Source organism: Rousettus aegyptiacus, unplaced genomic scaffold (assembly GCF_014176215.1).
Source record: "Rousettus aegyptiacus isolate mRouAeg1 unplaced genomic scaffold, mRouAeg1.p scaffold_m13_p_14, whole genome shotgun sequence".
In the NCBI taxonomy this organism is placed as follows: Eukaryota; Metazoa; Chordata; class Mammalia; order Chiroptera; family Pteropodidae; genus Rousettus; species Rousettus aegyptiacus.
In genome coordinates this window covers 13,172,245-13,195,542 of record NW_023416289.1, presented here as the reverse complement: position 1 = coordinate 13,195,542, position 23,298 = coordinate 13,172,245, and the positions used below count along the sequence as shown (strand labels likewise).

Genomic DNA, 23,298 nt, shown 5'->3' with positions numbered 1-23,298 from the left:
TCCCTCAAGGACCCTCAGGCCTAGATCCCTCTTTCCTCTCCTCCAGCTAGCCCAGCATGTCACAGCCCATGACTCCGGTGGGGATGTCGTCAAGGAGGCAGATCTGGTTTCTATGCAATCTTCTCTTTCTCATGGGCACATTCCAGCCTTTCCACAAATGATCCTGCCTTTATGCAAGAGCTCTTGGGCTCCAGGGAGCTGGCACTGGACTCTGGAGAGCAGAAGACAGATCTGTATGCTTTTAAGCTCCCTTTTGTCCCCTTCCATTCACTAGCCTCTCTCCCCAAAAGATGGCCAGAGTCTTTAGCTTCTTTCACCTTGCTGAATTTTGCCTGTTTTTGAACTTTGTGTCATTGGAATCATACATATGTCCTCTCTTGCACCTGGCTTTTATTATGCGACCATGTGTTTGTAAGGTTCATCCATGTTGTCGCATGTCCTTGTAGTTGATTCAGTTTACTCTGTGAATAAACCACAATGTTTCTATCTGTTCTACCTTGCTGGACATTGGGGCTGTTTCCAGTTTTTAGCTATATATAAACAGTGCTTCTGTGACCATTAGAATACGTATCTTTTGGTCTATGTATTTTTGTTGGGTCTATACCTCAAAGTGGAATTGCTGGGTCCTGGGAATGTGTATATTTAGCTTCAGTAAATATTGCCTAACAATTTCCCCAAATATCACATTTTATACTCCTACGTCAGACTTCTACATTTTTTTTTATTGAGGTAAAATATGCATAACATAAAATTGACTACTTTAACCATTTTAAAGTAAACAATTCAATGGTATTAAATACATAATGTTTTGCAACTATCGCCACTATCCCATCTCCAGAACCTTTTCATCATCCCATACAGAACTCTGTGCCTATTAAACAATAACTCCCCATTTCCCTCAACCCCTGGTAACTTCTGTTTTACTTTTTCTCTATTAATTTCACTATCTTAGGTACCTCATGTAAGTGGAATCATGCAGTATTTGTCCTTTCGTGACTGGCTCATTTCACTTAGCATAATGTTTTTAAGGTTTATCCGTCTTATATGTATCAAAACTTTATTCCTTTTTCAACGCTGAATAAATATACCATTCTGTGTATAAACCACATTTTGTTTATTCATCCCTTGATGGACACTCAGGTTTCTACCGTTTGGCTATTGTGAATAATGATGCTATGAAAATTTGTGTACAGGTATCTGTTTTCAGTTGTTTGGGTATACACCTAGAAGTGAAATTTCTGGATCCTATGTTAATATAACCCCTTGTTTACCTTTTGAGAAACCTCCAAACTTTTCACAGGCACCTTACCATTTCACATTCCCAGTGCATGAGGGTTCCAATTTCTTCACATCTTGTCAACACTGATTATTTTTCCTTTGTGTGGGGCTTTTTAAATAGCCATCCTAGTGGGTGTGAAGTGTTATCTCATTGTGATTTTGATTTACTAATGATATTGAACATCTTTTCAGATGTTTATGGACCCATTGTATATCTTTGAGAAATTCCTTTTAAGTCCTTTGCAAATATGCACCCCTTTTTAAATTGTTTTGTTTTGTTGTTGAGTTTTAGGAGTTATATATATATATATATATATATATATATATATATATATACTGGATATAATATAAATCCTTTGGAATTCTACCTTTTAAATATTATACTCATATATTGTTTGAATACTTTATCATGTTCACATTACTTTTATACTTAAGAAAAAAACCTCATCTGCTATCCTTTCTTATACTGAGGAAGGATTTTAAAAAACAATCATCATTATTATCTGAAACTAAAGGACAGTTTTTCAAAAAAGAACACTTGGAAGACTTCCCCTTGATGTTTTCATGGCACAGCACTGTCCCCGTGGTCCTGGTTGTGCCGCAGCCTGGAAAAATGAGTAGCTCTGGTGTCTGGGCCATCATGAAGGGAACCACTAGGTCAAAGCATGGTGCCGATAAACCCAGATGTGGCCCCTGGCAGGTTCCCCGATTTCATGCTTTGGCCACGAGGAAGGGTGGATAAGAACATTGGTTGTGAGTACTCTTCAGTGAATCCCTTGGGGTCAGGCCAGCCTGGCTTCTGAGCCTCAGTGTTCTTGTCTTTGAAAAGGGGCTAATACCTGCCTTAGTAGGGTAGTTGTAAGGATAAAGTGGGCCCAGTCTCTGGCTTAGTGAATGGTAGCTGTTAACTCAGAATTCTTGTTAAAGGGTGGCCAAGCAGGGGGGATTCAGAAGGAGCGTGATAAGCTGAAACAACCAGAGGTTGTCCAGAGTAACCTTTGTGGGTGACCGTGTAGCAGGATGCATATTACGTGTAGGTAGAGTCGTGGCTTTTAGAAATGCTGAAAATTTTCTGCATCCAGCTGTGACCTTGGGTCACCTCTGTGTCTCATGAGGCCCCTGGGGGCTAATGTCATTCAACGTCTATCTTGGTTTTCTGGGTTGGCCAAGAAAGAAAGGGGTTTGGTCCACAAACTGTCTACAAAGTGGGCCACCCTTTAGAGGACAAACTTGGAAGCCCCATCTGAAACTTGTATTTGGTCACACTACTGCTCAGAAGAAGTAAGCCATGGCCACGTCTCCTTCTGTAGTGGCCTTGATCCGGTTGGGGCTATTGTCAGGTCTTACGTCCCCTAGGGTACCTTCCAGGAGCCTTTCCTTACTAATACTCTCTTTCTCCCTTCCCCATACTAGTTTTCAAGAGCTACCCTGGGCAAGAGTCAGCCCTGCTTAGCCCAGAAGACTTCACTGTGCTGAACGATGAAACAGTCCAGGTAACGACATAACTATGTCCACTTGCAGGATGGAAGAAAGATATTCCTTATGCATGCCCATATTGCCATTGTGAGCCACCTTATCCCTTCAGAGGAGGTAGAGTTAGTTCTCATTTGCCCACAGGTGTGGGCATGGGTACTGATCTAAACAGTGTGGTGCTTGCATCTGCCCAGTAGGGGCGATAGAGAGCTGCCTTGTGAATAACGAATGGCCAATGCCCTTGTCCCTTGGATTCCCACATCTCTCCCCTATCATCTAGGTAAACCCCAAGTGAAGGGAATTTCAACACAGGACTGCCAGTCCCATGAGCCTGTGAGGCACTTGACCATGTGCAGCTGTTTCTTTAAATTTTTTGAATAGCTAATATCTATATGGTTTAAAACTAAAAAAATATTGAAAAGTTTTACAATGAACAGCCTCCCCTTATTTCTCTCCATCTGTCCAATGTCCTCTCTACTCCTCCAAGAGACGACACCGATAACCACTATTTAACTAGTTTCTTTCTGGAATTTAAATATATATGTGTTATGTATTTATATTTTATATGTTATATGTTTCATATATACAGCTATAAAAATAGACTCATGCAAAAGCTGACATATTATTCACACGTGTGCACCTTATTTTTGCACCCAAATATATCAGTACACTTCCTATCCTCTTCCCACAAATAACCATCATTATTAATTTCTTCTGTATCCCCCTAGACTTTGTGTATGTTTAAGCAAATATGAATATATGGTCTTATTTGTCCATCTTTTTACACAAAAGATGGAACAGTGCCTGGCATATATTAAACACTATGCAAGTGTTTGTAAAATAAAATGCTAAACTGTATTAAATTATTCTGTACCTTGTTCTTTTCATTTAACAGTATATGTCAAAGGGCTTTCCATGTCAGAACATAGAGAGTTTTCTTATTCCTCCCTTGTAGAGCTACATCATATTCCACTAGATGGATGTACTGTTAAATATTTAATTGGTCCTCCTAAGTGAATGCTTAGATTATTCCAAGTTTTCTTTTGCAGTTGACCCATCTAGGTCTCTCCTCACCCTTAACTCCTGTAGGTGAGAGGATGTTGGGTATGTTCTAGATGTTGGCATATCTGGGTTAAGAGGTCTTCTCACCTTGCAGGAAAGGAAGGCGTTGAAGATCTTCCCATCCAAACGTATCTTACGAAGACGCAAGAGAGAATGGGTAGTCCCACCGATATCTGTCTCTGAGAATGGCAAAGGTCCCTTCCCCCAGAAGCTGAATCAGGTATGAGTGTGTCTTCTCACTGGGAGTCATTGGTGGGTAAAGGCCTGAATTTGAGGTTTCTTGCTACTGAGCACTGGGACCTGCAGAGGAAAGCCTCTGTCACGGAAGCAGCGAGTGCCTCTCCACCCTTCCCCATGGGGGGTTCTTTGCTGCAGTCATGAGGTATTTGTCACTTGTCAGCTGCCATTTCCTTTCACTTCCAGCTCAAATCTAATAAGGACAGAGGCACCAAGATTTTCTACAGCATCACGGGGCCTGGGGCAGACAGCCCTCCCGAAGGTGTCTTCACCATAGAGAAGGAAACAGGCTGGTTGTTAGTGAATAAGCCACTGGACCGGGAGAAGATTGCCAAGTATGAGGCAAGTAATCTTTAGCATCCAAAGAGAAGCAGGGCCCCAGGGCCTGGTGGGGAAGGTAGCGCCAGGCTGATTCAAGACCTGTGTACCCACAGCTCTTTGGTCACGCTGTGTCAGAGAATGGTGCCTCAGTGGAAGAGCCCATGAACATCTCCATCATCGTGACAGACCAGAATGACCACAAGCCCAAGTTCACCCAGGATGTCTTCAGAGGGAGTGTCTTGGAGGGGGTCGTACCCGGTAAGAGGACTGGGGAGGATATAGCTATGGAGGTCTGCTGGGCCCAGACCTGGCCTTGGGTCAACTTCTAGAACCATCTGGAAGTCATCCTAGACTATTAAAGGCTGGAAGAGCCCTCCACACCTAACCTCCTTGTCTGTGCAAAAGATCACTTGGGATCTTCTTTAAAATCCAGATTGCCCCACTCTGTCCCAAGATCCCTGAGTAAGAATGATCTGGAGTAGAGTTCCGGAATCTGTATATTTGAAAATTTCCCAGAAACCTCAGATGATCAGCCAGGTTTCAGAACCACTAATTGGAGACCTAGATTTGAATCTTAATTTTCCCTCTTTACCTATTGTGACCCTGGGCAAGTTCTTGACCTCTGAGCCTCACTTCTCACATCTGGAAATAGCAATAATAATATCAACCTTAAAGAATAGTGAAGATTAGAAATAACACATACTGTTATGTAATTATGTAGCATGAAGCACCTAACACAAGGTTCTTTGGGAAATGGCAGCTGCAAGGAAAGTAGCAGAGGGGGAGGTGTTGGACAGTGGTTTATGATGAGTGGAAAATAAATTGCCAGGACTGGAGAAGAGGATGGGAAGGGCCAGCAGAACGCCAGGAAAATAGGTCAGTGTTAATGATCTCAAACAGGTGCTGATGGGAAAGGGTCCTCTTTTTCCTTTCCCTCTGAGATGTAGACAAGATGTACAGAGAAGTATAAATCGATTAGACTAATAACAGAAATTCCCATGAGAAAAAGAGAACCTTAAACAAGATGGAAGCTTTTATTTTTTCCCCTTAGATTCAGGAAGCCTAAAGGTGATCAATCAAGGCGGGAATAGTACTTTAAAGTGTTGACGACCTAGACTCTTTCTATCTCTTTGCTCTGTTCTTCTAACTTGGTTCTCAAGATTACCTCATGATTGCTGCTCGAGCTCCAGCCATTACCTGTGGGAAGAGGGAAAGAGTGGGGAAGTTAAGCCCTATACTCAGAAAAACACTTCCCCTAAAGTCATATATCCCATTTGTCAGAATGTAGTGTGATGGCCTTAGCTAGCTGCAAGAAGGGATGGGAAATAGTCTTTGTTCCAGGTGAGTCTATGCTCAGCCTAAAATTATGAGGATTATGTCTCAAAGAAGGGGAAAATGGGAAATGGGCATCATCACAAAGTGGAAGATGAGTCCAAGCTGATGAACAGGTTGGAGTCGCTCAGAGCTCAGAAGTGGGCAAGGTTGGAACTGGAGCTGGGAGGGAAGGGGTCTCACTCGTCTCTTCTCCCTCCAGGCACTTCTGTGATGCAGGTGACAGCCACGGATGAGGATGATGCCATTAACACCTACAATGGGGTGATTGCTTACTCCATCCATAGCCAAGAGCCAAAGGACCCTCATGACCTCATGTTCACTGTCCACCGGAGCACAGGCACTATCAGCGTCATCTCCAGTGGCCTGGACCGGGAGGTGAGTGGCCCTTAGGGAAAGTGCTGCCTACCTAGGCTTGCCCAGGCTGGGGCCTGACACCCAAAGCCCAAGGCAGAGCAGTGGGGACCTAAGTCAGCTAACAGTGGCTGCTGGTATGTTCCTGGGTTGGTGTCCCTCACCTCCCTTGGGCTGATGGCATGCGGCCAAACAATCTCATTAAGGCTAAAGAGGCAGCTTTAAAATGCAGTCGTTTGGTATTTTCCGAAGGTTTTCTCATTTCCTCTTGGAATGGCTCACTTAGCATGCACATGGCGCAGATTTGTCCCTTGTGGACCACAAAGTAGAATTAGCTCCATGGATATCAGGAGTTGCCTCTTGTTTCCTAATTAATACCTTGACCAAATCCCTGCTCAAAGCGCCCATTCTGTATCTGCCCGGGGTCAAGGGGCAATGCATAGGCCGCACCCTCCGACAGGGCCAGGAATACTGTTTGACCTGCGATTTCCCTCCCTCTTCACCTTTTGCTTTTGTTCTTTTGGGCAGTTGGGCGAGCAACGGGTTGAGGAGTCAAGAGAACATTGAGAGAAGAAGAAACGTTCCCTCCCTTCCACATTCTCCCAAGGCTGTGCCTCCAGGAGGCCTGGCTGAGAAACCCTCAGAATGAACTCACAGTGACCTTCCACTCTTCTTTTCTCCCCAGAGAGTCCCTGAGTACACACTGACCATCCAGGCTACAGACATGGATGGGGATGGCTCTACCACCACGGCAGTGGCCATGGTGGAAATCCTGGATGCCAATGACAACGCTCCCGTGTTTGATCCCCAGAAGGTAATGCCCCTTCCTTCCTTCTTCCCTCGTCAGATGATGAAGGACTAGGGTTTTCCTTTCTAACGAAACTCCAGAACCAGCCTACATTGCTTCCATTCCCAGTCCCACCACTTACTAACTATGTGACCTTACGCAAACTACCTAACCTCTCTTTGCCCCATTTCCTAATCTGGGATAATGGGAATAATGATAATACCTGCTGCATTATGCTGAGTTTTAAATGAAGTATCTGGGTAACGTGATCTCCAGTATATAACAAGTGCTCGATGTGAAAATCTTCGATGATAAGAAAACGCATTCTCCTCGCACCTATGCTTGCCTCCTTCCCACATTGGATGCTTGTACACCTCCAGTGACAGAGGACTCGGTGCCAGTCATGAAGACACTTACCCTTCTATCCTTAGGCAACTCTGGCTGTTAAACATTATTTAGGCCCAATTAAAGTTTGTTCTGAGTGGCTGATTTCCCAGCCTGTGCTCTCTGTTCGTTCCAAAACTTCTAATAAAGTTTCTGGTCAGTGCCCCAGAGCAGTCAGGCACCTCTCCCATCTTGCCACCTTCTTTACACCTTTCTGATCTCAACTAGATGTGTGGCTATACGTGGCGGGGGTTTGGGCACCCAGACCAGTGAGATGCCTGGAGCATTACGCCACTAGATGTAGGAAGGCCCAAGATTGCTATGGTCTGTCCTAGCAGCTGGGAGACTGACTCTGCCGTTCTGCATCTGTGTGCCTGAAACCCTGAAAATCGAGTTGGACAGTTTCAGACAGGCTAGGAGGCGTAGGGCTTTCCTAAAGTTGGATGGAGGATTCACAGCCGGTGAAGTGTGAAGCAGTCTCACAGGGTGGTCAGTCTGTCTGCTCTGACTGTGCTGTCCTTCCCACACTGACAGTACGAGGCCCATGTGCCTGAGAATGCGGTGGGCCACGAGGTGCAGAGGCTGACGGTGACTGATCTGGATGCTCCCAACTCACCAGCGTGGCGTGCTACCTACCGCATCTTGGAGGGTGATGACGGGGGCCATTTCACCATTACCACCCACCCTGAGAGCAACCAGGGTGTCCTGACAACCAAGAAGGTGAGTCAGCTTGGGCTTTAGATAAGGGCCACTTCTGGAATAGTTAGGTCTACAGCCTCCAGCACAAGAAGGTACCACCTGCCTTGGGACACATACCTTGGGCCATTTACCAGAGAGTGCACCAGGCCAATGGGTTCCAACACTTTCCCATCCCTCTTGTGTTGTGAAATTCCTTTGTGCAAACTAAATTTCACCCAGGCATCCAATTCATAAAACAAGAGCCACTAATCTAATCAAAGCAGGTCGGTGGAGCTCCGCCTCCCAGATCTGTGTCCAATGGCTGCCCCCAATCCATCTTTTCACACAGAGGGTCTCTGTTTTATTAGAATTCTTGCTAATTTTGCATTTAATCCATATCTAGGTGTTTGGGTAATAAAATTACTTAGGAGTTAGGTATACCCTTGCCTTTCAAAAAGTCCTTGACTAAAATTGATGCTTCAAGAAGATGGGACTAATCTTTCTTTTGATTTATTTTACCTCCCGGTTTATTATGAAGAATGGCCCAGTTTGAGGAGCAGTGTTTTATATAATACTTTAAAGACTGTCTCTTTTTGAAACAAACTTTGTAATGCCTTTTTTACATTGTGATATGAATTTCATTTATAATTTAACTTACCTGTCTAGAAAAATAGAATTCCCTAACTAAAATAAGAGAGAATTTTACGAGAAAAGTTATTTAAAGAAAATTATATGTAAATTTTTGGGCATCTGACACTAGAGAACTTAATGAAGTGATCAGTTACTTGCACATCTTTGTAGAATCATCCAAATGTAGTGGATATTATTTGTCACTCTGGCGACTCTTACCACACGTGGTATTGAAGTTTTTCCAGAACAACAAATTAACAAGTCTTGGGAAAGGCCTGAACAAATCAAATTACCAGCTCCCCTTAGAAGTTTCATTCCTAGAAAATTTAGTATATATTAAAACCATACCGAAAACTTGTTTTTTATGTAAGGCATGTTCTAGACCAGCGGTCCCCAGCCTTTTTGGCATCAGGGACCGGTCCTATTACGAAAATCTAATGCCTGATTATTTGAGGTGGAGCTGAGGCAGTGATGCTAGCACTAGGGAGCGGCCGCAAATACAGATGAAGCTTCGCTCTCGCCTTCTGCTCACCTCCTGCTGTGCAGCCTGATCCTAGTAGGCCATGGACCAGTACCAGTCTGCGGCCTAGGGGTTGGGAATCCCTGTTCTAGACTATAAATATAAGCAGATATTTCACACCCGTGAATACATGCCGTCTCGGGGATATTGGCAAGTCACATGGGATATGGGACAGTTCTTTGCGTCCCTTCCCCAGCCTGTAAATGTCAGTGGTATCCTCAATTATTATGACAAATAGAAATGCCTCCACAGTTTCTATAACACCCCCAGGGGACATCACCATTCCACTGGGAACCAGTTCTAGGGCTTACTAGTTTCGTTGCCATTGTGGGGGGTGGTCTGAGTGGTCCCACTGAGTGTCCACTCAGTATATGCAGGAGGCTTTATGGGACAGGAAGGGGCAGCATTGTTACTAGTGGGAAACTTGAACCTCCTTCACTGTAGGCCCTTCCTTCTGATGTCAGAGCACTGCGTGGGGTCTCCTTACAAAATAGCGGCTCCTTTTTCCTCCTCTAGGGCTTGGATTTTGAAGCCAAAAACCAGTACACCCTGTTTGTTGAAGTGACCAATGAGGCTCCCTTAATGGTGAAGCTTCCAACGTCCACGGCCACCGTAGTGGTCCATGTAGAGGATGTGAATGAGGCACCTGTGTTCATCCCACCCTCCAACGTCATCGAAGTCCGAGAGGGCATCTCCGTCGGGGAGCCTGTCTGCACCTATACTGCACAGGACCCTGACAAGGGGAGTCAGAAGATCAGGTACACAGGAGCTGAGCTCAGATTCAGCCAAATGCACCAGTACTGTCGGCTGGGTTGTTTATTATGGCTGGTATTTGTTCTAATTATAAAGATCATTAAATGTATTGAACATTCCCCCGCACAGGGTCTCCCCTTCCTTACACTCCCCAAGACCACAGCAGGGGTTCAGGGGCAGGTACTTCCGCTCCCTCTCACTGCTCCCTGCTGTCTCCCTACCTGCTGCTCAGGTTTCTATTTAGGGGTCAGATGTGTTTTCCACATGATCCAGCTCAGGAGCCCCTAGTCGCATGACACCGTCTGCCAGTTGGCATAAGGAGGCTCTGAATAACGACACCAGAATTCTACGTATTCTGAGTATGACTCCTCAACTTTTCTGCTGCAGCTACCACATCCTGAGAGACCCAGCTGGGTGGCTAGCGATGGACGCAGACAGTGGGCAGGTCACTGCTGCGGGGATTTTGGACCGTGAGGATGAGCAGTTTGTGAGGAACAACATCTACGAAGTCATAGTCTTGGCCGCGGATGATGGTGAGCTTCCTCCTAGTCCCTCTACATGGGCCCTTTCAGTTCCCAGGTCACATAACGCAGCGTGTCCCCTCCATGGGCAGAGTATGGTATGTGTGTGGGGTGGGGGTGAGTGGGGCGTGTTGGCAAACCAATCCGGAGGGTTGAAGGGGCCTTATAGGGGAGGATTATAAATTCTGGTCCTGGGGTAGCTGGCCATGATTCCAGTTTCTCTAAAACCTGAGTCAGGAGATACCTTGAAGACTTCTTTAAGCCTCTCTGTGGTTCAGTGAGCTCTGAAGTGGCCTGTCAGTTTCCCCTCAGATGAGAGGGGCTGCTTATAAAGCACCATGCTTGGTTAGTGATGTCACACCATGACAGGACGGGGGTTATGCGCTTGCCTTCTCTGCTTGACACATGGTGGACGAAGGCCTGGAGGCAGACGAGAGGTAACCACAGGGCTGCGAAAGAAAGCTGCCCTGAAGCTAATTGGCAAACACTGCTTTAGCCCCGAGGTGGCCAGTAGGTTTTGCTTTGTGATAGATTGTTAGTGGCTGTCTGGATGAAGTGGCACAACTATGTCCTGACCAGTTAGTTATGTCTGCTATGGACAAAAAATGAGAATGCTAGCATGATTGTCATGTGTTCACTATCAGTGGTTTGATCTATAGTGAAGCTAGGGCATGGAGAGTCTTGAGAGGTTATAGCTGGGTGGTCAATGGGACCCTCCCCGAGGCTGATGGGGATGGACATAGGGGAGCTTAACATTGATTCATCAATCCAACCAAGGCAGATGCTGAAAAAGGGTCATATGTATAATTATGAACAGGGAGCCCTCCCGCCACTGGCACGGGGACCCTCCTGCTAACACTTGAGGACGTCAACGACCATGGCCCGGTCCCTGAGCCCCGTCAGATCACCGTCTGCAACCAAAACCCTGTGCCCCAAGTGCTGAACATCACGGACAAGGACCTGTCCCCCCACACCTCCCCTTTCCAGGCCCAGCTCACACACGACTCAGACATCTACTGGACGGCAGAGGTCGATAAGAAAGGTAACGGGTGCTGTGGCAGGCGGGTGTTTGCCCCATACCAGGACCCTGCATGCGTGCCCAGCTCAGGATCTTGTGGGTCGCAGAGGTAATGGTCTCCTCAAAAACATTAATCAAATGCTAATTATTAATCAAATATAAGCCTTTAGAATTCCACAGGAGCCCTTAAAGACCACTTCCAGCCCGGCTGCCTTCCTGTACAGATGGAAAAACAGGCAGAGAGAGAGACTGACTCCATTTCACATAACGAGGACTCCAGCACAGTGATAATAGCTAACATGCACTGAGCGTGCTCACTCTGTGCTAGACACCACTTCAGATGCTTGATATGAGTTTCTTAATCCTCACAACAGTCCTGTGAAGAAGGTACTATTATCACATATACGTATGTGCACTCCCATTTTACAGATGAGGAGATCAAAGCTTGCAAAGTATAAATACCTTGCCAGAGGTTCTGTGGCCAGAAGACGATGGCACCAGGATTGAAATCCAGGCAGTCTGATTTACCATGATGCTCTGCTGCCTACCATTTATTGAACCCTGGTGATTTGCAAGATGCTTTCCCCCCCCCTTATTTAATATTTTTACCACCCTCTGTGGTCAGTATTGTTTATCCCTGTTTATGAGAGTGAGGCTGGGAGAGGTTAAATAGCATGCCTGAGGGTATAGTGGGGGGTGAAGCCAAAGCACCTGGGCCCCCGCCCCTGCTCCCATCTGCCTCTGTCCTTTTTCTTTCCGATCACTCTGGAGCTCCTCAGCCTTCAGTGGTTTTTCGGTTGTCACAGGCCTGGAGGGCGTGTCATGACCTAGGGTGCATGAGAAAGGTGGATCTGGCCCCCCCAAGACCCAATAAGATCTCTGGAGAAACACTGCATCGCTTTACTTTAAAATGATCCCCTCTTCCTCTTGTGACTAGGGTGCCCCAGGAGAGAAATGGGGAACCAGTACATTTAGGTTCTGTCCCCAAATAACTAAATGCCCAGCATCCATTAGTGCCACTGAGCCCAGCCTGGAAAGGACTTCCTGACCCACTTCAGACACCTACATTGGCTCAGTTTCATGATTCCTGTGATTTGGGTGTGTATATCCAGCACCTTTCCTTTGGTCTCCTGTCACCCCCTTGTGGCCTAGAAGTCATTTTTTTCCCTCCCTGACCAGGTGGTTTAGAGAGTGTGGACTCTGGAGCCAGAATGCCTTGGTTCAAGACCTGACTCCTTCATTTACTAGCTTTGTGATTGTGGGCAAGTTACTGAGCCTCACTGTTCCTCAGTTTCCATATCTGTAGAATGGTGCCAATAATTATACCTACTTCCACAGTTACTGCAAAGATTAACGTGAAAAGCATCTTATCTGGTATGTTAGTTCAGTAGATGCAAGCGGCTGTCTTTACCAGCGCTGTTTCCCAGCAACAGTCAGATCTGGCTCTGTCAGGTGTGAGCAGCATGGCGAAAGCCCAATGGTACCAGCACCCGATAGTAGTATTGATACCTGGTTCTCGGTTTTCATTTAGTTTTTTGACACAACCTTTTCCCTGTTGTCAGGAGAATTGATCGAAACTGTACCCCGTGTGACCTCGGTCTGGTTATATGACCTTCCTGAGCTTCAGTTTCTGCATTCGAAAAATTGAGAAAACAGTGCCTGCCCCTTCAAGTCGTAGTGAAGATTAGAGCAGGGCTTGGAATATACTAAGTGTCAATCTCATTAGCCACCACTGCCACCAGCATCACCATCATCAACTGAAAAATCAGCCCTCCAGTGTGGGAACAAGATGATGATAGCGATGCTTTTGGTGAAATATCCCACATCAGCCTCTCCACACAGTAGACCAAACGTTGAGCCTACATACAGAACTCTGCCTGCCAGTGCTGAATGGGAACAGTGAGTTCTCCCTTCCGGCCTTTTTACTGAGAGGGGCCCAGTGAGGGCGCAAAGCCTTTGAACTTAAAATGGCTTGATGCTAGTGCTAAAAAGGCCAACAAGCCTGAGGGTGGATGAGCTAGAAACGAGGGGTGGTTTCGATTGCCCCAGTGACTGAGGAACACCACTGGCATTTCGTAGTGAGGATCTGTAATACTCGGGGAAGTCCTGCGTGATGAAAATAGTTCCACCCAAGCTAATAGCGCCTACCTTGAGAAACTTGGGTCTAAACTAAAGGCCTTTCTTCAAAGAGGCCCCTGACCCTATATTCCTCACCCAGAGACATAGTTTCACTCCCCACTCTAGGATTGCCACACAGTCTCCCCAGAATGGTACTCATTGTTCAGGTCACACTGAGGCTTGGTTTCTGTTTAGTTAACCTGTCACCCACCCTGGGCTTCTGAAGGCCAGTTATCCCAATGCATGTAGCAGCCTCATTTCCAGCATCCTTGAACTCGTGTGCAGTCACTAATGCTGTGATAACATACTCTATGATTTGCTTAACAACATTGGTTATATCGCCGATCCATGTGCATTTGAATTTATTAGTAATTGATGCTCACTCAGAAATATCAGTGTTTCAGATATTGAAATTCTATCATGCAGTTGAGATATAAACGTTATATTCACTATTGCAAGAGCAAAATGCTACAATACCAAATGATAATGAACATTCAAATAGGAAAACAGATGGCCAATTAACGTGAATATTAAAATATTGGGTTAGATATCCCGTAGGAAGAATATTATTTTCAAGGCAAAGAACAATCTAGCAGCAAATGATGCTAAGAAATTATTAGCCCAGCATGACATGATTTTTTTTGTAAAATATATTTTAAAAGTGCTATGATTATTGATTTAAAAAAAATAAGACGATGAGTTTATTTTTCTATCCCAATCATCCTTTTGACGATGGTGAATTTGACTTTGGCCAAATACCAATTTTTAACACTTGATATAAATGCGCTTTTGGGATATTTCTCCCTGTCGCCCAGATGTAGAAGCCATCACCTCAAACCTCCATCATAATAGGCTCAGTTCTAACTATTTGTGGTTTCCTAAGGTGAATAAATTATTCGTCCACTCCAGGAGACACAGTGGCCCTGTCACTGAAGAAGTTCCTGAAGCAAGACACATATGACGTATACCTTTCTCTGTCCGACCATGGCAACAAGGAACAGCTGACAGTGATCGAGGCCTTTGTATGTGACTGCTATGGCCATGTGGAGACCTGCCCCGAACGCTGGAAGGGGGGTTTCCTCCTCCCCGTCTTGGGGGCCATCCTGGCTCTGCTGCGTGAGTACTGGCACCCTGCCCTCTCTAAGGACGAGTAGTTAGAAGACCTGATTTTACCCTGAACTTATGATACTAACGGGCCATTATCATTGCTCATGTGTTTTTTAAACTCTGAAATCCAGGAGTGTCGTTTAGTTAATAGGTATTTATGGAGCTTCTGGAATGTGCCTGGCTTTGGGGATATCGTGGTGAGCAAATAGACTTGGTCCTGCCATTCTGTCATCTAGAGGCTAGAGAGCAGTGATTTTGAAAGTGTTATCCAGACCAAAAGCAGTAGTATTACCAGGAATTCTTTAGAAGGACCAATTCTCAGGCCTCACTCCAGACCTCTGAATCAGACACAGCCCTCCAAAGGGTCCTGGGTCCTGATGCATGCTAGAATTTGCATCACTGGGCTATTAGTTTTTAAATTAGTTAAAAACTAATTTCTTTGCTCTAAAAGTTGAACCTATCACATTTGCTTTTTCCACTCTTTAAATTAGTCCTATGAAGAAAACACAATCAGCTATGAATACAAGAGCAAGCTTTAATTCATCAACTTGCTGTGCACCAAGCACTCTTTTAGACCCTGGGAGTGTGGCACTTAACAAAGCAGACCAATGCCTGCCCTCACAGAGCTTGCTTTCTAGTGCAGGAAGCAGACAACAAGAAATCTGGCAGAGAAATATGTGCTGATATGGGGACAAAGAAAGTGAATAGGAGGAGGTCTACAATTTAAGTAGCATGGGCAGGAAAGGCCTTGATGAGAAGGGAATATTCAAACAAAGACAGCAGATATCTAGGGAACCAGTACAGAGGCCCCAGGCAGCACTGCTTGGTGTGAGCAAATAGGAATGACTAGAGTACCAAAAGCAAGAGGGAGAAGAGTAGGAGATGGGGTCAGAGAGGTGATGGGTGTAGTGGAGCATCGTGTGGGCCTTTAGGCTCTTGTAAGGGGTCCAGGTGAAATGGAAAGTCATCAGAAAAGGCCTGAAGCAGAGGAGTGATATGATTTGACTTGAATTGTACAGGATTCCTCCTGAATAGTACTGAACAAACAAGAATGGAGGCAGGGAGACCAGTGAGGAGCTATTGCATAATCTGGGGGAGAGGAGGGTTGGTGGCTCAGACCAGGATGGCAGTCGAGGTGGTGAGAGGTGGTCGGTCATATGTCATATTTCAGGGTAGAGTCAGTTCATCCATATCACTTGATATGTGGTATGCAGAAAAGAGCCACCGATGAGTCTAGGCCTGAATGAGTAGACACATGGAGTTTCCATTAACCAGTTTGTGAAGAACCATAGGAGATTTGCCAGGCCAGTTCAATTGGAGATATCATCAGTAGGCAGTTAGACACATAAGCTTTGTGTGTCGGCGAGCAGTTCAGTTCACCTCCTGCCTTTCCCCAGACCCAGTGGGGAGGAAAAGGAAGGGAGAGGTCACAGTCTAGCTGACATGAGGTGTGCATCCTGAGAACCTACGGACTCCCAAAGAAGGCTAGACTTGTTTTGTTTGGCCAAAAAGAGACCGCAGTTCCATCGGCAGAAGAAAAAAGCAAACAGCCTCAGAGAGCCAGGGAGTACCCTCTTCCCATGGGATTAACAGGGAGTAGTCATGGCTGTTAGGGAGAGCGGCCAGGCATTAGTTGGCCAGTGCCGCCATATCTAAACCGTATCACTAAAAGCCAGTCCCTCGTAAAATTCCAACATAACACTTGCACCTAAGTTCAAATTACCACATCATATAAAAGTTGCACTGTCTTGCATTTAACTTAAAGTGGATAATTTAGGGGACACCTGGGGACTAAAAAAGAGTCCTATTGAAAAGTAACATCTGCTGCAAGAGTCCTATCCCCACAAAGAAGGATTTTTCTCGGGACCGGTGACGTCAACACAGGAAGGCTGACAAATGATAATAAAACTGTAGGTGGGGAAAGAAGTCAGAGTAGTGTTAGGAGGTGACCTTCAGCTGAGACCTGAAGTCTGAGAGCCATGCATATGTGCCTACAGAGTGTTCCAGGTGAGGAAAGAGCCCAGAGGAAGGTTCTTGAGTGGGAAACTGCGGGATATGCTTGAGGAACTCTGAGGAGGCCACTGTGACCAGACCTGGGTAGGGGAGGGAGGTGGGGATTGCAGAAGGGCCAGGCCAAATCCTGCGAGCTGTGATAAGGAGTTTTGTTTCCTAGGTGCACAGGAGCCATTGAAGTGTGTTAAACTCTGGCTACTGAGTGGAGAGTTCTAAAATTAGAGGCTGTGAGGGTTTGGGGGTCTTGGCCAACTGCGTGGTTGTGGGGGTGAATATTCACACTCCCCAACTCTTCTAGTCCTCCTGCTGGTGCTCCTTTTATTGGTGAGGAAGAAGCGGAAGGTCAAGGAACCCCTGCTGCTCCCGGAAGATGACACCCGTGACAACGTCTTCTACTATGGCGAAGAGGGGGGTGGTGAGGAGGACCAGGTAGGGTGTTGGGCCTTGGGAAGTCCAGGGGTTGGGAGGTGGATGCCCCCAGTGCACTGGTAGGGATGATTGGATCAATCAACTAACCATGTTAGCTGTGTTGACCAGACCCTGGCCTGAAGCATCAGGCTTCATGCGGGATTGACCATCAACTCTCCTCTTCTGAGAGGGTGTCTGGTTCATTGCCGTGGTCTTAAGGTGACCTTGAGCCTGAACTTAATTTGAGAGACAGGGGTGTGGAAACTAGGGCTTTCAGAAATCTCTGACATTATCTATCTTCTAAGACCTACCCATGAGCCGAAACATGCAAACGGTGGGGAGTGGAGAGCCCTCCTCAATCATGCTCCTTTCCTTTCATGAAGGACTATGACATCACCCAGCTCCACCGGGGTCTAGAGGCCCGGCCTGAGGTAGTTCTTCGGAATGATGTGGCGCCAACCTTCATCCCCACACCCATGTACCGTCCACGTCCAGCCAACCCAGATGAAATCGGCAACTTCATCATTGAGGTGAGACATGGGGGGCCAGCCAGGGGCAGCCATGTATTCAAGCACGAGCAGCACACGAGAAAGAGCCTGGCCTCAGAGTCTTAGCTCTGGGTTCAAATCCTGCCTATTTCACCAGCCAACTGTGTGAGCCCTGGCACATTTGAATAACTTCTGGGCTTCTGTTTTCTCCTTCATAAAATCCTAACTTGGAGAGCGGTAAAGAATAGATTAGGAATGATTCATTCAACAAATGGTTGTTAGAAAAAAACTCTGGAGCCAGACAACCTGGGTTTGAAGTTTTTAAAGATCCCTGGTGATTCTAATGGGAGCAAAGTTTGGGACTTCTGTTTTAGGCTAGCACCTGGAACAGAGCTAGCACATTATAATCTCCTGAGGGACTTCAGAAACTAGTGATGCTTCTGACTTTCCCCCGAGGTTGTGATTTAATTCTGGGCTTCAGAATTTTTTAAAGATAATTTAAGTTTGGGAATCGCCGGCCGGGCACGTAGCACTTATTAGGTAACGAGAGCTATTGTTACTAATAGCTAGTGTCTCCAGCGTCCTTAACTCCAGTCACACATTTGATTTATCTGAGGACTTTTGAAAAATCTCAGTGCCTGGGACCCTGGCATCTATTTTTTTAAACTCTGATATTTTTAGCTCCCCAAAGAAAGCAAATATACAGCCAGAGTTGTAAGAATCACTGAGCTATAGATACATTAGGGGATAGATGAGATGAGCCTGGTACCCCGCTAGCAGTCAGTAAAAGGAAGTTTTAATTGGGAGAGAGATTGGTTGGCTGGACAGACAGACAGACTGGGGAGTTCAAAGAAGCAGCAGTAGACAGAGGGCTCAATGGGTGGTCAGGACACCTCGCCCTGGTCTGAACCCTTCTGTCTCAGTCTTTTCTTCTGCAAAAAAGGAAACTAAACTTTTTGCCTTCTAGAAGTAGCCTGAGCATATTTGAGAGTCCCGCACAAAAACAAAACCATCTGGGGAAAGTTGCTTGGGGCAATGTGTTTGAGAAGATACCTCGGAGTTAAATACCTGGAGCTTTTCCCTCCAATTAGATGAAGTCTGTTTCTAAAATGTCTGTTTGTCGGACATCTTGCAGATACCCTCTCATTTAACCCCTACATCAGTTCTGCAGGGTAAGAACCCTATTGTTATCCTGATCTTGCAAATGAGGAAATAGTGTTCCATTGTATGCCAGGTACAAGTCTAATAAGCGCTTTACATGTATTTACATATATTCATCTATTCCTCTAAAACTAAATGAAGTCTCCCAATTTCTGAGAAAAGAAAAAAGCAGCATAGAGAGGTTAAGGGACTTACTCAAGATCCCATACTAGCGTGCAACGTCTGAGTTCTGACTTAAGCCATCTGATTTCACAGTCCCTACCCTTCACCACGGGCCTGTCACACTGAGCACCCACTGTATGCGGGGCCCTGTGTGAAGTATTTAAATGCATTGTTTCACTTCAACTTTCAAAACCTCGAGGGAGGGGAAAAGAGGCCTTGCAGATGAGGAAATGTCTGTTCCGCCAGACGAGCCAAGTCGCCTGAGTTCTTGCAGCCGCCAAGTGTCTCATCCCGCTGCTCCTAACCACTTGCTCTCTGTTGCCACAGAACTTGAAGGCGGCTAACACGGACCCCACAGCCCCGCCCTATGACTCCCTCTTGGTGTTCGACTATGAGGGCAGCGGCTCCGATGCCGCCTCCCTGAGCTCCCTCACCTCCTCCGCCTCTGACCAGGACCAAGACTATGACTATCTGAATGAGTGGGGCAACCGCTTCAAGAAGCTGGCGGACATGTACGGTGGTGGCCAGGACGACTAGGCCTCTGGGCCAGCAGAGCCAGGGAGTAAACACCAGGCGCAGCTGCAACTTCAAGGGGTCTCAGTCCCCCCTCAGCCAAGACTCTGGAGCTGTTGAGAAGTGGTCTTAGTGACCTGAAGGGAAGAAGCTTCGAGTCTGACATTAGAGGGAGGGACACGGGCAGTTTGACCTCTCAGCCTGGGCCCGGGGTTCCTCGGAGGCTGAATTTCCAGGAGACTCTTCTCTACCATAAAATGCTCAGTCTTGTGTCCTGGGCTTGGACCGACTCTAACTTCTCCATGATAATGTTCTGTGTGGAATGGAGCCTTCTCAGAAGAGTCCTCTTATTGCAACCTGAATTTTTTTTTTTTTTAAATGCTGTTTTCAAAAAAGTTAGAGGCAGGTCCTCAACTGTTGCTTGGAGCCCTCCAAAAGCCCAGGCCCTCAGAGCTGCTCGACTCCCGTGTCCTCGTGCATTTCTCTCTGATCTCTAGGCCCCAAGCCCTCCTCTTTGAATGGATTACTGCGTTTTTATACTGAGCGCGTCTAGGTTGTCCTTTATTTTTTATTTTCCCTGTGGAGTGCTGTAGATGAAGGGTGATGACAATCATGTAAATGTACTAGAAGTTTTTTATTAAAGGAATTTTTCCCAGAGATGCCAGGGGAGTAAACTCTTTTTTTAAGTAATTTTATTGATGTATCATTCACATACCATACCGTTCACCTATTTAAGTGTAAAATTCAATGGTTTTTAGAATTTTCAGAGTTGTGCGAAAGGAGTGAGTACACCGGCCTCACCACAGCTGCCTCCTCATGCTGGAGGAAGCTCAGGATTCCTTTGCAGGCCCAAGTAGGGGCGAACCTGCCTTCCTTCTTATATGTTCAGAGTTGCTCTTCTGTGTGAGAGGGCCAGATCACCTCCTTCCCCCTGAGCTGGGCCCTCCCCCAGAGCTGTCGGCAACGTCTCTTCTGGACTGGTGGCTGCTCTCCCATGTGGCGCACAAAGATTTCCTGCCCTGTGTTGAAAGGTAGGAGTTGGGGAGGGTCTGGCTCTGCTACTTCCTAGCAAGTTGCCTAACCTCTACCTACCTCAGATTTGTGATGCACAAAATAGGGAGTTCTTATGGAGATTCAAGTGAATTAACGTCTGGCACATGCTAAGTGCTATTTGTGTTCACTAGTGACGGCTACCATTTATTCAATACTTTTTAGACCTGGACAGCATTTAACTTCAATTATTTCCTTTAATTTTCGCAATCACCATCTGAAGGGACTTCCCTCCTTTAGAGAATGGTCTTATCATCATACTTTTAAAAATGACACCTGATCATCATCGAAATCAAGCCAGACAAAAATGAGAGAACACACCAGGATATCAGTGAAACTGACACACTCCTGGCAATACCCAGGCACAGAGGCAGGAGGAATGAGGCTGAAGAGACAGCCAGCCAGGATAGGAAAATTCCATGTGTGCCTTTGTTAATGAGAAATTTAAATTTTTTCTTTGCAATGAGCCAAAAGAAAAGAATCTGAAGTGAAGCTGAAAAAGTATGGCCGAAGTTGAAATAAATGTTTCCTTCCCGCAAGAATAGCTCATTCTGTAAAGCAATGGTTCTCAATGTGCAGTCCCTGGGCCAGCAGCATTAGCCTCACCTACAGAATCAAGCTCTGTAGGCAGAACCCTACAATGTGTTTTCACAAGACTTTCAGGTAATTCTTAAGCATATGCAAGGTTAAGACCAAGGCTCTGAAAAATGAGGCTGAAGGTGTCCTGAAGCCTCAGACCCTGGATGGAGAAGTTAGGAACAAACTAAGTCGGGTAAGAAACCTCAACTGTCCTTGGTGTGTGGAACCTTAGCCCACAGTCAGGGCTACCTCCTGCCTCTCCCAAGCTTCAGCCTCTGGCTCCTGTGGCCTCAGATTCCCCTCTACCAGGGCCCTGCTGCTTTTGCTGATAATGTTGTACGAGAGGATTAGGTATCACAGCCAGCAAACACCTGCTGCCCCTTATCTTAAACTCCTCTGTGAGAATCCTGAATAAAGCCTGAAACCCTATCTTCAGTGGAGACTAATAATAAAACCAAACAGCCACTGTTCAAACTTGCCTTCCTCCCCTGAGATTTTTGTAGGGAGTGGAGGAGGAAGAGTGGCCTTTCCTAGCCAAGCCTGGTGTCTGGATGGATCGAAATTCCCCTGGTGATGGAACAAGTTGCCAGCCTCTGAGTGACTTGGAAAGACTGAGCCTAGGTTCTGTGATGTTGGTGGATGTGATGTTACTCTCGCTCTGGGCCTGTTTCTCATCTGCAGAATAAGATCTTAGGACTGGTCTTTAGGACCTATAATGCGAAATAAATCACCAGTGCTAACCACTCAGAGTAGGTCCCCAGGCCTCACTTCACACTTTGCCTTTTTGCTTGTGGCTGACCTGACAGTATTTTTTGTTTCCTCCCAAAGAGTCTGCAGATAAGACCCGTCTCCCAATGTGGGCTTTGCCCGGACCCTTGAGGGGCCTGAAAGGGATGGCTCTCATCACTGGAAGGTAGGCAAGTAGCTGATTCCTCAATTTTCTGGCTTCCTATGCTAGGTATGGACCTTCCTTGACCATTTTCAGAGTTGTGCAAAGGGAGTGAGTGCATTTAACCTTGGGTCCTCCACAGGGATGCACAAAGAAGTCATAAGCAGGGAAATGTAGAGGGTTGGCCAGCCCGGGAGGGGCCCTAGGGTCAGCCAGTGGCCCTGCCATTGAAAGTGTGGGGATGGTCACCCTGGGAAGCTCCTCTGGTTACCTACACCCTATATGTTCACTTCCAGACCCACCGGGGGGACTCCATGGGTCCAACTCCCTTTGGCTAAAGGTGAAACCTACCTCTCACTAAATTGACCATGGAGGCATGGTTCAGGACACAGGTTCAAATCCCAGCACTTTAGGCACTTCAGGCATTATACTTTTGACAGATCGCTTTACTTTTCTGTGACTCACTTTTTTTTCATTTGGAAAGTGGAGTTGTAAATGAGTTAATACATGTAAAGCACTTAGAAGGGTGCCTGGCAGACCAGCGCTACCAAGTGTTGTAATTGTCACTGCCATTGTGGTTGTCAAGGGACTGATAGGGCCAGTTATTGCTCCTTTATCTCCACATTCACACTTTGGGTGGAAGCTGCTCTTCCCAATCTAAACTAGACATTCTTAGACTTTAGGAAGTGACTTCTGTGGTCAGAGTGGCTGTGGCTTCCTTGATGGCCCTTCCCCTTGTGCCCAGCAGGGGGCACCATTCACTTGAACCTCAACAAGGCTGGTGAGCCTCCCTACCTAGCAATCTAGGGCAAGGTATGCAGGAACAGAAGGAGCCCCAGGGCAAAGTAGTCACAATGGCTGTCCCGTACCACGGAGTATGCTGTGTGCCAGGAACTGTCTTGCACACTTTGATGATGATGGTGGTGGCAGTGGTGGTGGTGGTGGCGCCGGCGGCAGTGGCCACAGCAATTACTGGTCATGCCCTTGACGTGCACAGAGTCAGGTACATGCATTCTCTCACTTTCAACCATGGAAAGAGAAGCTTTATGGTTCCCTTTTTTAACAGAAATTGAGGGAGAGAGAGAATAACAACCATACATAGCCAGAAAGTGACAGAGACAGTATCAGGGGTCCAAGTCTCCTTGATTCCCAAGTATGAGCTCTTTTTACTATAAAGAATAAGGAACTCCAGCTATGATGCGAGCCTGGGGCAGGAAGGCAGGCGCGGGCAGTGGAAGAAGCACTTAAGGTATGACATGACATACCCACCCCCCTCTAAGACAGAGTTGGCCTCACCTGATCTAGAAACTCTGAGGCCCTGACATAGAAAAGCCATAGTATTTCCAACCACTTCTGGGGTCCCCTTAAGTATATGGGGTATCACCCCTGGGGCCTTTTATTCATTCATTTAACAACTATTTACTGAGCACGTGTTCAGTGTCAAGTAGCATTCCAGGTGCTA

At 46.3% G+C, this 23,298-nt stretch overlaps 1 protein-coding gene across 1 annotated transcript in view; it reads left to right on the top strand.

Moving 5' to 3' along the window:
• Positions 1-22,665, top strand: part of CDH3 (cadherin 3) — a 42,931-nt gene extending 20,266 nt beyond the window's left edge. The window contains exons 3-16 of the mRNA XM_016164619.2: positions 2,692-2,771; positions 3,908-4,033; positions 4,237-4,392; positions 4,485-4,629; positions 5,906-6,081; positions 6,743-6,871; positions 7,763-7,948; positions 9,573-9,814; positions 10,197-10,342; positions 11,148-11,372; positions 14,376-14,582; positions 16,885-17,015; positions 17,378-17,524; positions 19,133-22,665. Coding sequence (XP_016020105.2) covers positions 2,692-2,771; positions 3,908-4,033; positions 4,237-4,392; positions 4,485-4,629; positions 5,906-6,081; positions 6,743-6,871; positions 7,763-7,948; positions 9,573-9,814; positions 10,197-10,342; positions 11,148-11,372; positions 14,376-14,582; positions 16,885-17,015; positions 17,378-17,524; positions 19,133-19,342 — 2,306 coding nt within the window. The 3' untranslated portion in view covers positions 19,343-22,665. The remainder of the gene's footprint in view (positions 1-2,691; positions 2,772-3,907; positions 4,034-4,236; positions 4,393-4,484; positions 4,630-5,905; positions 6,082-6,742; positions 6,872-7,762; positions 7,949-9,572; positions 9,815-10,196; positions 10,343-11,147; positions 11,373-14,375; positions 14,583-16,884; positions 17,016-17,377; positions 17,525-19,132) is intronic.
• The last annotated feature ends 633 nt before the right edge of the window (positions 22,666-23,298 follow it).